The following is an 18,142-nucleotide window of genomic DNA, read 5'->3' as shown; positions in this document are numbered from 1 at the left end:
GCTTGGAAGTCAACAGCAGCAGTGGACACCATTGGGGTGGACTCACTAATTAATTTCGGGAGCATTTCTGTATGTAACCTTTTCTACGAGGAGGCGCCTGCCCACCACCACCTTAACCTGTGAGATGATGAAGTTGCCTCCTCGCAGCAGAATACCCACTGGGCTATCATTTTCCCCTGACCAAATCGAAGGCCCATGGGTCCATTAGCTTGACCATCTCTTCCAGCTGCTGAGGTGTGGTATCCCACACTCCTACAGAAACAGGAGGTCTGCTTTGACATTGGTCAGGTAAGCCAATGTGGAAACCCATCACGTAGTAGATTTAACACTATGCACATTAATACTAACAATTTTAACACCCATTTTTAATTGTTTATAGAATTATCCAATGTCTTTTCACCTACAATCTTGTCACTGGAGCTCTCCCTGCATCCCCATGGAGTGGGCGAATTGTTGGAGGTAGCTGTCCTGTTCCTCCATAGGGGCATTTCCCTACTTAGGTGACGTTGAGGCAGGAATGAAGCTACCAGGGTCCGGTTCTGAATCTGATTATCAGAAAGTCGCTGCTCCTGATTGCTTGGGGCTGTGGTGCGTTGGGTAACCCATAGTTCCCAACAGCTAGAGGTTTGACTTCACTGGGCTCCTCGGGAGGTCTGACATTGCCGGGTTGGGAGGTGCTCCGCTCCTTCCCTCCCATGCTACTTTTATTTGATGGCCATCCTCCATACAACATGGTTGTCGTCAGAGGAGCTGCTGCTCTAGACATCATGCAGCTGCCACTTACCGTTTTGCTGTGGCGTTTAGGGGTTCTGACACGTTTTTTTCTTTTTTGGTTGTGTCACACCGGTGTCCTTGCAGTGTATTCAAAATTTGGCATTGATAAAAAAAGTTTTACCTGCAGTAGCCTTAAACGTGTTCTTGCAGTCATCAGTTTAGACTTGTAGACTGTGGAACAATTAGGTTTAAAATCTTGACACTAAATGAATCAGTAATAACCTTAAAACAAAGGCAGTTCAGCATATATTTAATGTCTTTTAAAAAGTGTATTAATCAATAATTTTAATTAAACTCAAGTGTTTTAAGATTGGAATTTATTCTTGTTTTCAGCAATTATTTTTAGCAATAAATTCTCATTGGTTTTTTTTAAGCTTAAAGTATTGTGAAAGACTATTTTCAATGCAGTTAACAACTTTGAATGATCAAGAATTACAGTATTTGTGACTGATTTTTAGTTTTCTGTCAGGGTGGCAATTGATCAGCTCTTATGTAAGGGTTTGCCTTGTAACTTTTGATTCTTTAAATGAATTCTGAACTTTTACTTCAAACTAGCTGTTGGTCACACTTGTAAGAATATGTTGTCACAAGCTTTTTAGAATTCAGTAAGTTCAGTATGATAGTTGTTTGGTAATACAGAATATGAATATTGCTGGAAATAAGTGAACAAAGCCCGGCTGTTCAATTAGCATTAATCAGTGCATTCTCCATGGAAATGCCTTTACCAATCAGAGTTCATATGTCAGCCAGTCAGCACTCTTCTGTAGTATAGTTGGTTTTCTTCTTGAAACTGTGTTCTTGCAAAATGTCCTGATGTGTGTGAGACAAAAGATCTTTGAAAAAGATGTGTCTTGAATACACAAAGCAGTTCTTAAAAGCAGAGAAGACATCAGTTTAGAGCATTAGCTTGTGACTTCTACCTAATTGCGACATGTTTTCTCATGTTGTCTTTGTTGATTTTAGTCTATCGTCATCTTGCTCGACTTCCTTGAGCTGCATGTTGGGATGCTGAAAGCTGATGCTTATCAACTTGTGTGGGACACAGAATATGTGTGTGACCAGTGGTTTTTCTGAGTTCAGTTTTTTTGGGCATTGCAGAATTGGTTCCACAAACACACTGGCCCAAATGGCCGTTTTCAGGTCCATAAACTTTCAATAACTTTAGTATAATAGTTTTATTCTTTGAAATATTTTAACCTCTAGGCATTAAATGTAAATAGTTGCAAGCTTCTCTTTTGCAAGCTGTATATTCCTGAAATCCTGACAAATGGAGATTATTCATGGTTTATAATGTTACTTTAAAAAGATCTGAAAGGTTACCTTTTAACACATTTCTTTTCGGTCAGCTTTTGTGAAAATCATGGTGAGTTGTCATGCTATCACTGTTCAATTTAGGAAAAGTTCCAAAGTTCCTTTTCAAACTTGACCAGACAAAAAGGTCATTTTACTCAATCTTAACGTAGTCCTGAGCATCTTGCATTCAACATTGACCAGATTTTCCATAGTTTATTGTTTCTTGTCACTTAAGGCTTAGAGCTAAAATAAAGTATAAACATCCATAAAACCACACTGATACAGGGAACTTAGTCGTGCAGCAGTATGTGAGTCGACTAATATCCCAGTAACCTGAGTCAGAACAAAAAAGTATGTCAAACTTTCTGCTTCAGAGGACAGTAGTGAACTTGATGGAATTTTACAATGATCAGTGATGTCTTCATTGTCACAATTACTGAATTGCTTTTTAATTCCAGAGTTATCAATTGAATTGGAATTCTACTTGTAGGTGGAATGATGGGAATTGAATTCATGTCACTAGAACAATAGCCTGAGTCTCGTGATTGCTAGTCCAGTGACATCACCACTACATCAGCATTCCAACACATTAAACATGCATAGCCTACATTTATTCGTTTTGGGAGTATCTATTAAAATTCTCAATTTATTTTAATTAAATTGGATGATTAATATTGAAGTTTTGTAATTTTATTCAATCTGTAAGCAGTAAGAAAGATATGTTTCCTGTCATCTCCTTGCCTGCTGCTTCCACTAGCAGTGTTTTCTGAATTTTGTTTGAAGCCACAGGTGTATTGATTGTAACAAGGTCAGCTAGGTGTACCCCATAGAATGAGTTCCCTGATTGGGCCAAATTAACAGCCCCAATCAGGGAGCCCTAGCTGTCAGATATAAAATAGAAGGGTCAGAGGTTCTATGCACTCTGAAACTGGCTCATACATTACTACTTGTGACTCATCACAGCCAGCCATACAAAATAAAACAAAGAGCTACAAATGCTGGGATCTGAAACAAAAACAAAGTACTGGAGAAACTCAGTAGGACCAGTAGCATCTGTGTGAAGAAAACAGAGTGACTCTTCTTCAGAACTGTTTGGACCCCAGAAATCACAATATTAGGCTTGAAATGTTCACTCTGTTTTCTCCCCAGAATACCCAGACTTATGTAGTGAAATTATGAGACATTATACAAATTAGGCCTCTAGAGTTTAAAAGTTTTTAAGGAGTTATCAGATCAAAGTCCTCAAGATATTAATAAGAAAAGATGGGGTGGATAAAGATTGGGGATTCCAGAACAAAGGGGCATAATCTAAAAATTAGGTTCAGACTGTTTAGGAGAGATATTAAGAAACACTTGTTTACACAAAAGGTGGGAGAGTGTTGGAACTCTTTTTCTTTCCACAAATGATAGTTGATTGATGCGAGTTGTTAGCTTTAAATCTGAGAGATTTATTTTCTTAAGCAAAGGAAATGAATTACCATAACATTCAAAGTTATAGCCCCTTGCAAGAAAGCAGGGCTAGTATATTTTTGGAGCTTAGCCTTGATGGGCTAGAGTGTATTATTCTATGATTTCCATGATTGCATTAAAGGATATGGAGTTAGGCCACAGATCAGCCATGATCTCTTAAATGGCAGAATTGGTTTGAGGGGCTGAATGGCTTGTTCCTGTGTTTATCTAAAAAGATACAAGATCACATCTATACATGTCTTTGCAATGTCCCTCTGATAATTTCTACACCAATTAAAGAACTAGCAACATTTCTCCTTATATTATAAATGATGTATGTTCTTTGCTTTGAATTTATCATTTTTACCATTGTGCACAATATAGATAAACATCATTTTGGTAATCTACTTAAACCACTAATTAGTTATTTTAATGCATCGCAGTTGCACAACGTAATTCACAATACCTAATATTAGGGATATCTGTTAAAGTTGTTGACTCCTTTTACTGAACTTAAAAATTTCAATGATGAGCTTTATCCATATAGATCCTCTTTAGAGAATCTAATATACAATCATCTCTTTAGATTTTTCTTCAGCATTAGTATTATTTAATTTGGACTGCTGATTTACTTAGTCTGTACTAATGTTTGGCTTACCCACAGGACATGCTAGGGGAAAGGGAGCATTTAATCTGAAGTTGTTCTGTTTAAGCAGGCTGGTTATAAGTTTGAAAATTAAAAATGAATGAAGACTTTGAGGAACAAGAACATAATGCTTTTGAAGAACTGAGGCAAACAGAGGGTCAGTGTTCAGGGAAGTTTATTTTTTTTCTAGATGGAGATTGAAGGAAGAGCGCTTGGAGAAATGATTGCAAGTGAACAGGAATATGTTGAGCTTTGCGATGATATTCCATTGATAATTTGGGATGTAAAGTGGGATCCCATTATGGAAGGTTGTGAAACTGGAGTTTGTAAATCTTATAAACTATGGTCTAGCACTACAAAATTGAGAGAAGAAGTAAAATTAGTGCAATATTGGCTCATATATTGGGGGCAAGGTGAATGAAAATGGCTGCGTGCTGAATAGAATTACAGAAGGTTTTTAAAAATTCATTCAGGGAATGGTGGCAGCTCTGGCTAGGCCAGCATTTATTGCCTATCTCTAATTGGCTAGAGGGCAGTAAAGAGATACATGCAGTGCAGACTAGCTAAGGATGGTGGTTTTCATTGCCTTAGTGATCCGGATGGGCTTTTAGTGAATTCATGGTCACCATTAGACTAGCTTTTAATTCTAGATCATTATAGAATTGAAATTTCACTGCCTTGGTGGCATTCGAGTCCATGACCATCTTATGTCCAGAACATTAGCCTGGACCTCTGGATCACCAATCCACTGACATGACAGCCACACCATTATCTATATTTTTGTTAACTAAGCCCAAGGATGTTTTATGCTTTGTTAAGCCCTCAGTCAACCTTCTCTGCCACTTTTGATGACTTATGTATGTGTATATTGTTATTCTTTGCTGTTTTATTCCTTTTGGAAGTGTTCCTTTTGTTTCTGCATGCCTTGTACAAAATGAATCCTCCACATTTTTCTGCATTAAATTTCTTTTGTAACTTGTCCAAATGTTTCACCAACTTGCTTATGCCCTTTTATCTTCCTCATTGTCGATGTTTCCAAGTTTTATTTCATATCTACATATTTTGAAGTTTTGTTCTCTGCCACCGTAGAACTTAGATGATTGGTTAACGAACTCTGCATAAATTTACAATTTAACAATAAGTATACTTGAACATATTGTCTTTGGAAGTTGCATTCCAGTGCAGTAAGGCCAATAACAACATACCCATGACATTTGTTTAAAAACTGATTTGTGCTGTGCAACTGCTTCATTCTCCGATTTGAAAATCCAACTCTCTTTCTGGTTTTGACTGAAGAGAGTGACAGAGAAGGATTGTCACTAAAGTAATAACATAAAAGCTCAGGCTGATGTTTTGAGGCATAGGTTTAAAGTCCGCATGGTGAAGTTTGAATTCAATAAAACTTGGGGGAGGAGGGAGAGAGAGCTGACCAAATGCCTACAATATGATCCCTTCCAATTATTGTAAAAACCCATCTGGATCACTAATGTCCTGTTGGGAAGGAAATCTGCCATTCTTATCTTGTTTCACCTACATGTGACCCCAGACCCACAGCAATGTAGTAGGATCTTGGGAATGAGCAGTAAGTGCTGTCATAGCCAGTGATGCCCACATCCTGTGAATGACTATCTCAGGAGCATAGTTTTGTTCCTTAGCTGACAGAACAATAGCATATAACATTATATGATGGTAACATATAAATGAGCTGAGAACTAAAATGCATGGTTATTTCTGTACATGTTTTTCAGCATGGAGTTTCTTAAGAAAATGCATGTTCCCATATATTCTACCTCACTTCAAGCCTGTACAAGTAAAAAGGAAAACATTGCTAATGATATAAAATGACCTAGGGAGAAGGGGTGGCAATATATGCACACTGACATGACCTGACACCCCAGAAGAACAATTAACAAGACAAAATAGTAGTGCTGTATGAACAAATCAGTAACCATGGATTTCAACACCTAAACTGCCCACGTTGAAATTGGGCAAAAAGCACCAACCACCAACTATGTCTATCAGCTGTGCATCAGTTGCAGTGTCACCACTTATAGCATGTTGAACAAATCGGTTGGTTCAGACAGGTACAAGTGTTCAGTCAGCATTTTGCATTTCGTTGAAACATAATTCTTTTACATAATGACATTAAAGTGATATTGGCTAATACTTTTGAAATTTTGAAGCTGTTGATTAACAAACGTGTGGGGTGGGTGGGTGAGTTGCCTATCAGTAAATCCTCATGTCTAGAATGAAGCTTTCCAGCTGGCTTTAGAAATGAGATGTCATCGGTGACTGAATTTGCAGATGGTTTATGAATCACTTCTTACCATGCAACTCACTGAAATGCGAATAGTTCACATTGAATGCATCAATTTATCAGTTATTAGAGGTGACGGGATTGCTGATTCAAGCAGCAGCTGTTGTTTCTATCTCTTCCCATTCTTTCAGTGGCTGTTGTTGCAGATTGGGAGGTCTTGATCCTTTTTGGTAATTTATTGACAGTGTGGTTGTGTTTTGACTTGTGATTCGTAGGTATAGATGTTAATGGAGCAAACCTGTACAGATGGTTTGAAATTGACAAGTAAGAGATTGTCCACTGGAACACTGGCTCAGAGGTTAGCATTGCTGCCTCACAGCACCAGGGAACTGGGTTCGATTCTAGCCTCGGGCAACTGTCTGTGTGGAATTTGCGCGTTCTCCCTGTGCCTGCATAGGTTTCCTCCAGGTTCTCTGGTTTCTTCCATCAATCCGAAGATGTGCAGTTTAGGTGAATTGACCATGCTGAATTGCCCATAGTATTCAGGGATGTGTAGGTTAGGTGCAGTAGTCGGGAAATGTGGGGTAATAGGGTAGGGGAATGTGTCTGGGTGGTGTTAAATAGATATGAGATGGCCCAGGGAAACCCTTATGGACTCAGACAAGTAAGCCTCTCTGTCTTGGTTCGGGCTGGAGATCATACTCTTTGGAAGTCTGGAATTAAAAATTAAAAATTACAGATTTTAATTTTAGTTATCCCTTTTATTTACCAATAGCATCATTGTTACAATATAACACTGATGCCTATAAGCTAAACAATTAGGTTCTAATAGCCCAGGAGAGTAGGGTACCAGGTCTTCAAGTGCCAGAGCAGGCTACTCCGATGTACTGATATAAAGTGGCTTCCTTTATATAAAAGTTTACAAAAACATTGCATGTCCTTAATTAGACAGATAACAGTGAAAGACAATAATTCGTAAGGAAGAAAAGTTAATTGTCTCTCAAACTTGATTGAGTTTTTTGAGGAAGTAACAAAGAGGATTGATGAGGGCAGAGCAGTAGATGTGATTTATGTGGACTTCAGTAAGGCATTTGACAAGGTTCCCCATGGGAGACTGATTAACGAGGTTAGATCTCACGGAATACAGGGAGAACTAGCCATTTGGATACAGAACTGGCTCAAAGGCAGAAGACAGAGGGTGTGGGTGGAGGGTTGGTTTTCAGACTGGAGGCCTGTGACCTCCAGTGCCACAAGGATTGGTACTGTCCTCTACTTTTGGATGCGAGCATAACAGGTACAGTTGATAAGTTTACAGATGACACTAAAATTGGAGGTGTAGTGGACAGCGAAGAGGGTTACCTCCAATTACAACAGGATCTTGACCAGATGGGCCAATGGGCTGAGAAGTGGCACATTGGTTAGGCCGCTGTCAGAATATTGTGTGCAATTCTGGTCTCCTTCTATCGAAAAGATGTTGTGAATCTTGAAAGGGTTCAGAAAAGATTTACAAGGATGTTGTCAGGGTAGGAGAATTTGAGCTATCGGGAGAGACTGAACAGGCTAAGGCTGTTTTCCCGGAGCGTCGGAGGCTGAGGGGTGACCTTATAGAGATTGACAAAATTGAGGGGCATTGATAGGATAAATGGACAAAGTCTTTTCCCTGTGGTCGGGGAGTCCAGAACTAGAGGGCATAGGTTTAGGGTGAGAGAGGAAAGATATAAAAGAGACCTACGGGGCAACGTTTTCAGAGAGGGTAGTACGTGCATGGAATGAGCTGCCAGAGGAAGTGATGGAGGCTGGTACAATTGCAACATTTAAGAGGCATTTGAATGGGTATATGAATAGAAGGGTTTGGCGGGATATGGACCGTGCGCTAGCAGGTGAGACTAAATTGGGTTGGGATATCTGGTCGGCATGGACAGGTTGGACCGAATGGTCTCTTTCCATGCTGTACATCTCTATGACTCTGTGAGATCTGTGTATGCTTGAGTAATCACTCCTACAGGCCCTAAGTCATTCATCAGGTGGGAAAAACATATCCAGCTGAGTTCAGGCGCCTGCTCGTGAGATAAATTCCTATTATAAAGAGGTACCAGTCTGAGCTAATTGGAGAGTTCATAAGGTAACTTTGCACAGCTCACATGTCAAATACAATTCTTTTAAGAAATGGCTTCTTAACAAGAAGGGAAAACATTTGACTATAAAATGGCTTCCTGACACTGCCAGCATCTCTTCAGTGTTAGGCCTAGAATAATTTCTAAGCTAGGAGCAGACTCCTGCATTTTTAAGCACTGAATCATTCTGTACCTGAGGCTGAGATGTTACTGTAAGGTTGCATTTAAACTGATTCATTAGTCTTTGAATTAAACATGCTTTCTTTTTAGGTTTGTGATTCAAATTCAAATAAGACATAAATCTGATTAGTTAGAATTGACAGTGGGGCAGTCTATAAGGTCTGTAGAGTGGTCTGCAAGAACAGCAAGTAAGTTAAAGCTTTATCAATATAATTTTTTTTGTATTTAATAACTGGTAATGCCCACTCAATATCATCATAAAGTTCCAAAATTAAATTCAATCCATAGCAGGTAAGCACTAAGAGTTGATTTTCTACTGGGTTCAACAGCCTCGTCTTTCTCTTGCTCTCTCCCTCTGTCTTGCTCTCTCCCTCTCACTCGCTCGCTCTCTCTCTCTCTCTCTTGCTCTCTCTCTCGTGTCCTTCTGAACACTCGGGTCAGGGACTTGTAATACCAAAGATGTTTTTCCCTCTGCAAGGCGTAATAAGAATCCATTATAATTGACAGGACCTGACCGTCAATTACAAGGCTTTTGATAAGACCATAAGACATAGGAGCGAAAGTAAGGCCATTCGGCCCATCGAGTCCACTCCGCCATTCGGCTGATGGGCATTTCAACTCCACTTACCCGCATTCTCCCCGTAGCCCTTAATTCCTTGTGACAGTACCGGTTTTGTTTCAGGGTCAGAATCAACACTCATTAATTTCACAAGGGAACAATCGTCAATATTATCACTTGGTGTCCAATTTACGCAGATTCACTGATGTTAAGGCAAATGTTCTTAATTGCCTTAGGGCATCCTGTTATCACTTGGTGAGCACATTTTTTTTATCTTCTGCATTCCTTGGGTTCCCCCCTTTTTCAGAGCCTTCCTGCCTGTCTGTTTTCTAGTGTGCAACAAATGTCTTCTATAATTCAGCATTACATTTTAGTCTAAATGTTTAAAGACAAGTTTTAAGGCTCTCGACTTTCTCAGTGGGATACTCTTTGGAGGGTCGGTGTGAACTTGTTTGGCCTAATGGCCTGTTTCTGCACTGTAGTGATTCTATGATCTATAAGTTAAGGCAGAGATGATGATTAATTTTTTGTCTTAGAGGGTGGTGTATTTGTAGAACTCTTTGCTGTAAACTGTTAACAACCCAGATAATGGAGAGTAGTCTGATAAGGCAGTGTTTGATTGGTTTGGATCTGTCTTACGTTTTGTGCATAGTAAATAATTGATCAGTTTTCTAGATTTGCTGAGTTGATGCCAGTGTTTTAGCTATACAGATTTTTCTCCTATAATGCCGTTACAGCGAAATCTCGCTTAATATAAAATCATCTATGGAAAAAGTGGGTTTTGGGGCAGACCAGCAAAATATGTCACACTTAATCACTCAAAAATCACCCAAAGGCCTAAAACAAAATATAGCACAGCCTGAATGATGGTTTAAATCATATTTATTAACAAAACAAAACTAAATTTAATGCATTACATTGAAAAAGTATTGTTAAAGCAGAGACAGAGGATCATCACCATCACTACCTTCAGGTGCAGTTGTGGTTGCAGAAGTGGATGGCTGTGCTTCATTTTCTTCTGATTGTTTCTTGGGGGTTGGTTTAAAGAAGACATCTGGTTTTGCCCTTTTCCTTCTGCCTTTGAAGAAGCTGTTCATAGGGTGCCAGGTAATAGCTTATTGAACGAACTGGTAACCTGCTGTGTTCTGCGTTGTAATCATTAAAGCTAAGAGCTGCAACTGCCTCTCAGTTCCCCTCAGGAAAGGAGAGTGTTGCACTGGAAAAAGCGTAGCAGGTCAGGCAGCATCTGAGGAGCACGAGGGTCTACGTTTTGGGCAGGACCCTTCATCAGGACTGGTCCTGCCTGAAATGTCGACTCTCGTGCTCCTCAGATACTGCCTGACCTGTGCTTTTTCCAGCACCCCACACACTATCTTCTATGACTCTCCAGCATCTGCAATTCTTACTATCTTCTCAGAATAGAAGACAAAAGAGAATTGGAAAGCTCTCGTGCTGCATCTCGGACTTCATCTTTTTCATCTCCAGCTTCCACTTCTCCCTCAAAAATATTCTCCTCTCAGAGAGAAAGCAATGAACCTTCAAAGATTTAATTTTTGAGATGAACTTGCTGAATGTATAATACCTCTCACGTGCTATGACGGTGGTGCATGTGCAGAATGATGCGGAGGCTTTGGTATTGAAATTGGTGCCGAACGAAGCATGTGAAACAATCTTTGCTGGAATCCTGCTATTGTGAACAGAGATAAGCATTCTCAAAATAGTTTCCTAATTCTTCAGCGATGTTATAGCCAAATCGCACTGCTGAAACACACTTTATACAAGAACTGCCTATATTGGAAAAGCGTGGCTAGATACAACTCTTCTATACCGTTGCTGCAATATTGTGAAGGCCCATTGCTTTTACAGTATTCACTGCCCTCAGTTGCTTCTTGATATGACGTGGAGTGAATTGAATTGGCTAAAGATTGATATCTGTGATGCTGGGGACCTCAAGAGGAGGCTGCAATTGGTCATCTATTGCTCCTTCTTATTGGTGATCAATATGAATGTTTCAGCTTTGTCTTTTGCATATGCTGGGCTCTCCTGCCATTGAAGACAGGGTTATTAAAAACCGAAGGAACTGTAGGTGCTGTAAATCGGAAACCAAAACAGAAATTGCTGAAAAAACTCAGCAGGTCTGGCAGCATCTGTGGGGAAAAAAATCAAAGTTAACATTTTGGGTAATGTTCCTCCCTTAGAGTTGGGGATGGGGTTATTTGTGGAGTCGCATCCTCCTGTTATTCATTTACTTGTCTTCCACCATCCACAACTTAACATTATGGAATCCCTACAGTGTGAAAGCAGGATCATGGAGTCCACACCAACTTCTGAAGGGGATCCCACTCTGACTCAACACCTGTAACCCTACATTTCCATGGCTAATTCACCAGGCCTGCACATTCATGGACACTGCAGGCAACTTAGCATGGCCAGTCCACCTAATCTTCACATTGTGGGAAGAAATCAGAGCACCTGGAGGAAACCCATGCAGACACTGGTAGAACATGGGGACTCAACACACACAGTCACCCAAGGGTGGTATCAAGGCCAGGTCCCTGGTGCTGTGAGGTAGCAGTGCTAACCACTAAGCCACTTTGCCACCCAACAAGAGAGGACTGAGCTTAGATCTGATTGGTTAGTCGTGGGATCACTTAACCAAGTCCATTGCATGCTGCTTCTACTGTTGATAGTTCTATATAGCATCACTTGGTTGTCAACTAAATTTTTATGTATGCCTGGAACTGTTCCTTGCATGCTTCTCGATACTCCTTAATTGAACCAGAATTGATCCCCTGGCTTGATAGTAATAGCAGAGCGCAGAGATATATGCCACGCCATGAAATTCAACTACAGTTAGCTCAGTTGTTGGTTTGCAATGTAGAGTGATGCCACCAGCATGGGTTCAGTTCCTGCACTGACTGAGGTTACCATTGAAGGAATCTCCTTCTCAGTCTCTCTCTTTGCCTCAGGAATTGTGACTATTAGGCCGTCAGTTTCTAATCAGAGGATGACAGCAGGAGGCTGGCAGAACAGAGCAAGCCAGGCAGCATCAGGGAGGTGGAGAAGTCAACACGGCCCTATGGTCTTGTAAGACTATGGTGACTTTAACTTTATCATTTAATTGAATTCTGTTTTGATGCTGCTCAGAGGTAGCCTATTTTGAATTGGTATTTATGTTTGGCATAAATTGAATTTAGGACTGTGTGGTGGTCACTGATATTGCCATAGACAAGCACATTTGCAGAAAAATAGGTTGAAGAAGATATGGTGGGCTACTTTTCCCCCTCTTGTTAGTTTCCACCACCTGTTTCAGACCTAGTCTCGCATTATTTCCTTTAGGACTTGGCCATCTTGGTCAAGAGTGGTGCCACTTAGTGACTTTTATTAATAGGCATTGATGACCTCATCCAAGAGTATATTCAATATCTGTCTTCCAGTTATGTTCAACATGTAGAAATAATGATTCGCCAGCTGAAGGGAAGAGGTAGGAGATAATCGGGGGTTTCCTGACCCATATTTGAACTGATACCATGCAACTTCATGGAGCCTGGGGTAAATGTTGAGGATTCCAGAACAACTTCCTCCCAAGTATAATCTATTGTAGTGTCACCTTTGCTGGATCTTTCCTGATGGTCAGTCAGTCAAGTCATTCCCAGGGATGATGATGGTGGTGATATCTGATGATATGAGGTATGATTCTTTGAGTACGACTGTGTTAGGTTGTTGCTTGACTAGTCTGTGGAATAACTCTCACTTTTTGTACAAGCCCCCAGATGTTAGTAAGAAGGACTGATGACAGGGCTGTGTGCGCCATTTTCATTTCCAGTGCCTTTTATTTATTGAGCAGTCCATCCAGTTTCATTCCATTTTTGGACTACATAGCTGTCAGATATAATTGAGTGACTTGTTCAGAGGGTTTTAAGAGTCAACCACCAATGCTGTGGGTCTGGATTCGCATGTCAGGCAGATAGGCAAGGATGGCAGATTTATTTTCATAGAAATTATTAGTGAACCAGTTGGGTGTCTACAACCTTTGATTAGCTTGTTATTCCAGATTTTTTTTATTATTTCAGTTTTTAATTTGGATTCAAATTTCACCATTTGCAGAAGTCGGATTCACATCCATAACTTGGGACTCTGGATTATTACTCATTGCCCTACCACTTTCTCTCCAGTGAGTTTGCTCCTCACTTAAAGTTACTTTTTTGATTTGTTAGTAATTTGATGATGATCGATATTTATATCAATCCAAGCTGCCCTGGTACTGCAACTCTCAATCTTCTGATGAGGATTTGAATGCTTCTACTACTGATCCTCCAATCTCTCTTAATATTGTATGATTTTGAAACCGTGGCATGGATTGAAAATTTATACTTGCATTTTTGTCATGTTGATATAGATTAATTAAGGTATAAATTGTGTGAAATTTTCCTACCATATCCATTTAAACCTTGATTTGGAGATGCTGGTGTTGGACTGGGATGTATAAATTTAAAAATCACACAACACCAGGTTATAGTCCAACCGGTTTAATTGGAAGCACTAGCTTTCGGAGCACCGCTCCTTCATCTCCTTTAAACCTTGAAAGACATGCATGCTTTATAAGCTGAGATTTTACCTTTCCAAATATGGTTTGTATATTTTTTTATAAAAGATAAAATTTGAGCTAAAAACACTAGGAATACCATGATTGGAGGACTTTGTGTGCATACAATTTTGAAATGTCAAAGCTCATATCAGTGTCATAGAATTTTGTAGCAATTATTAAATTACTTTTAGCTCACACTTGTTTAGTTCAATGAGCAGTTGTGCTGATGAGTGATTCTAGGCATTGGTATGCATTTTATAATTTAAAACGTCAATATGCTTATTTTGTTATGCAGATTTCAATGGAGAATGATTACCTTGGTCCACGCAGAATTGAGAGTCTGAAGAAAGAAGATTCTGATTGGCAAAGGAAAGCCCACAGGGCTGTGTTATCTATACAGGATTTGACAGTGAAGTACTTTGAGATCACAGCTAAAGCGCAGAAAGGTGATGTACCTACGTTTTGCAAATATAGGTGCATCCTGCAATTTAAGCAGAAATACTAGTGTTTAATCGGAATGTGAATTTAGACCGATACTCTGAATCAAAATATCCAATGTTAGATGCTTTTTTAAAAATTTTGAATGTTCAATATTAGGGGAAGTATAAGTTTTGCATCCTGTCTGTCTAACCTTTGTCATAGGAAATGTTTTAGAGATAAATTCTTTTTGTGAGGTAACAGAAGAATTGATGAGAGTAACAAGAACATACTTAATAGGAGTAGGTATAGATCTTTAAGCCCATTAAGCCTACTGACTATTCAGTACAATCAGTGGTTTCAACTCCACTCTCCCATGCCTTTCCCATTTCTCTTGGCCTCCATCGAGACCAAGAATCTGTCAGTCTTGAATATATTTTGTGATGGAGCAACCATAATTCTGAGGCAGAGAATACCAAAGATTCACAATTTTTTGAGGTTCTTCCACACCTAAGTGACTAGCTCCTTATTCTGAGACTGTGCTCCTATGTTCTAGATTCCCAAGGCAGGAGAAGCAATCTCTCAGTTTCTGCCTTGATGGGCTCTTTCTGAATCTTGTCTGTCCCAACTACACCATTTCTCACTTTGCTAAACTACTTAGAATACAGACCCAATTTACTCAATCAATGATTAAAGTTCATCTGATCCCAGGAACTACTTTCGTGAACCTGCACTATTGTAAATCCATACAGCAGTAACCAAACTCTGAGACCAGAGGTGTGCTGATTGATTAATGATCAAGAGGTCATGTAATCAATGTAAAAATGTACACTAATTAATAGAAACATAATAAGGGAGTTACACATATTGCTATCATACTTTGTTTACAGTTTAAATCACTTAAATAGGAATACCACTTTGCTTTAAGTAAAATTTATCGGCAAAAGGCTTCTCACTTGCACCCTTGACTGACTACAAGAACATTGCGGTAGATCGTGGTATTTGAGAAGAAATTGACTTGGAATTGAATCAACTGTTGGTATTTTGTGTGACCATTCTACTGAACAAGTTTATTTACATTGATGAAAACAAATGACATTAGAACAAGGTTACAGTAAACTTAGCGGTATATAATTTTTGTCAGTTTATCAAGAGTACCAGTACGTAGGTGCCAGTTAAAACAAAGTTTGCTGTATTTCCTCAAATATTCTTGTACACTAGACTCCTTACAATAAAGGCCAACATGTTATTTGCTTCCTATACTTAACACATACACTTAATGCTGAGAATGCATTTAAATTGAAACGGAGTCTGTGGTCCTCTCAGTTTAAAAAATAAAACACTGCAACACTTCCTGAATCTGGAGAAAATGCTACAATAAGTCAAAGACAAAAATGTTTCCACTCAGAAAACCTATGTGCACATCTGAGGATGTTAGCAGAGTAATTCAGGCGGTTTCAGGAATTCGATGTGATGGAACAAATCATCATGTTTATCTTAAATCATTCCTTCACGTGGACATTGGTGGGTTGGCTACCAAATTCCATCAGGTGTTTGATTTACAAAACAATGGAGTTGATATGCAATTAATTGCTCCACAAAATGATATTGAGCTGAAAGTCAGAACAAGGGGCAGCAATTTTTGGAGACTTGTAAACAGAGGAAAAAACTTTGTCCTATTATCCTGTCATTTACTTTGACTTCACAGACCTCTGAGACAGCATTCTCCCACGAAGATAATTAAGTATTGCAAGGAAATAAATTCCCATTTTTATGGACTGAATACACTTAGCAGGCTCAAACTACAACTCAAATTTCAAGACATTGACAGATAATGAGCAGTCATAGATATTACTTTGAGACTTGGTGAATAGAGAACAAAATTAATATTTATATATACTTGGTTTTAGGTTTATAAAGCTCTATTTTTAAATTTTCTCTGGAATAGATCCTGAGTTGAACTTAAATTCAAAAAGTGATCTTGTGCTTAAAAAGGTTGAAGACCACTCTTCTAAGAGACTAACATTTATTTTACCTACTGTCTTTTTACTGTACTTGTAAAAGTTCTTACTGTCCTTTTATGTTTCTTGTTAGTTTCTCCTCATTCTGTAATCTCTCTAATAGTGAAGGCTGTTAGAGTTGAGGTCAAAATTAACTGTGATCTAGCAGAATTTTAGAGGAGGCTCAAAAAACAAATGGACTACTCCAGTTCAATTTTTTTTAATGTTCTTATGATCTATAATTGATCAGCTCCAGCAATCTTGAAGGGAGATAGGGAAAGGGTTAATTGGGACTAATGTAAAAGCAAGCAGAAGCTCATTTAAATGATAGTTAGAGGGACGTAGAGAGAACTCATGGATTTGTATATGCCTCATTTAGAACAGAAATAGGATGGTAGTGTAAAATGTAACTTGCATTTGCGTTCTTAGAACATAGAAGAATACAGCGCAGTACAGGCCCTTCGGCCCTCGATGTTGCGCCGATCCAAGCCCACCTAACCTACACTTGCCCACTATCCTCCATATGCCTATCCAATGCCCGCTTAAATGCCCATAATGAGGGAGAGTCCACCACTGCTACTGGCAGGGCATTCCATGATCAACCTGCTGAAAGTTTTGATCGTGTACAGGAAATACATGATCAGTATTTCCATTTGAAGTAAGTGGGAACCAACTAATTATGCAAATTGAGGTTTCCCCACTTTGCAAGACCTTGGTGTAATTTTACTATTTTACTCATTGGCCTGTCAGGTCATCTAAACAGTTATAAAAATACTTGTCCCTATCCGTGATGTTAGTTGGCTGTGACAGGAAGCATTTGTGCATGTGCCAATGATGTTGCAGTCTTCCATCTACAGTGGTATCATCATAAATGCATGCATTTCTGAAGAAGGACCTGGAGAGGCTGGGGCCCTGGTAGAAGCAAGGACAGAGGCTTGAACTGGGATCACGATTGGGATAGCCAGCCTCCATTTATCTGTTTTGTGCTTATTTGTTAAGGTAAGGGGCAGGAAGTTTAGAGAATATGTGAGAAAGCAGTGTGTGGAACTCACTGCAAATGATGATAGTAGAGGCAGAGTCTCTCTACCTTTAAGTAGTATTTAGATACACACATGGCATAGAAGGCTACGGGCCAAGTACTGGGAAATGGGATTAAAATAGTTATGTGCTTATTTTTGACTTATGCAGATTTGATGGGCTGAGAGGCCTCTTCTGTGCTCTCGACCTCTGATCACTATTGACTGACATACAAATGATACGAAGCTAAGTGGGATTGTGTGTTGTGAGGAGAATGTAAAATGGCTTCAGGAGGATTTGGGCAAATTTACTGAACAGGCAATAAAATAGCAGGTAGAATATAATATGGCAAAAATGTGGAGTTATCTGTTTAGCTAGGAGGAACATACAGGCCGAGTATTTCTTAAATTGTAAAAGATTGAAAATTTAGGTCTACAAATGGACCTAGTGGCTTTGTCAATATGTCACTGAAGAATAATATGCGGTTGCAACAAACCATTAGGAAGATTAATGGAATATTAGCCTTTATTGCAAGAAGATTTGAGTGCAGGAGTCGTGAAGCCTTCTCTCATTGTTTAAGAGCTTGTTTAGACTTGGAGTATGTTTGTGGTTTTGGTCTACTTTTCTCAGGAAGAAAACATTATTGGCGTTGAGCGAGTATAATAAAAGTTCACCAGACTTATTCCCAGGATGGGGGACTGTCTTATGAAGAGATATTAGGCAAACTGGACCTGTATTCTCTAGTTTCTAAGAATGTGCGGTGATCTCATTGAAACTTACAAACTTAGTAAAGTGATAGACCGAATAGATACAGGTAAGCTGTTTCGCCTACTTGAAGAGTTTAGAGC

At 39.3% G+C, this 18,142-nt stretch overlaps 1 protein-coding gene across 2 annotated transcripts in view; it reads left to right on the top strand.

Moving 5' to 3' along the window:
- The window catches only part of jmy (junction mediating and regulatory protein, p53 cofactor), a 120,037-nt gene that overhangs the window by 44,198 nt on the left and 57,697 nt on the right, over positions 1 to 18,142 (top strand). For both annotated transcript variants that reach the window (XR_006314115.1, XM_043706859.1), the window contains exon 3: positions 14,156 to 14,306. Coding sequence is in view for 1 of the 2 variants with exons in the window: in XM_043706859.1 (XP_043562794.1) it covers positions 14,156 to 14,306 (151 nt within the window). In the remaining variant the exon portion in view is untranslated. The remainder of the gene's footprint in view (positions 1 to 14,155; positions 14,307 to 18,142) is intronic.

Source organism: Chiloscyllium plagiosum, chromosome 2 (assembly GCF_004010195.1).
Source record: "Chiloscyllium plagiosum isolate BGI_BamShark_2017 chromosome 2, ASM401019v2, whole genome shotgun sequence".
Classification (NCBI taxonomy): domain Eukaryota; kingdom Metazoa; phylum Chordata; class Chondrichthyes; order Orectolobiformes; family Hemiscylliidae; genus Chiloscyllium; species Chiloscyllium plagiosum.
This window is presented reverse-complemented; position numbering and strand designations above follow the sequence as displayed.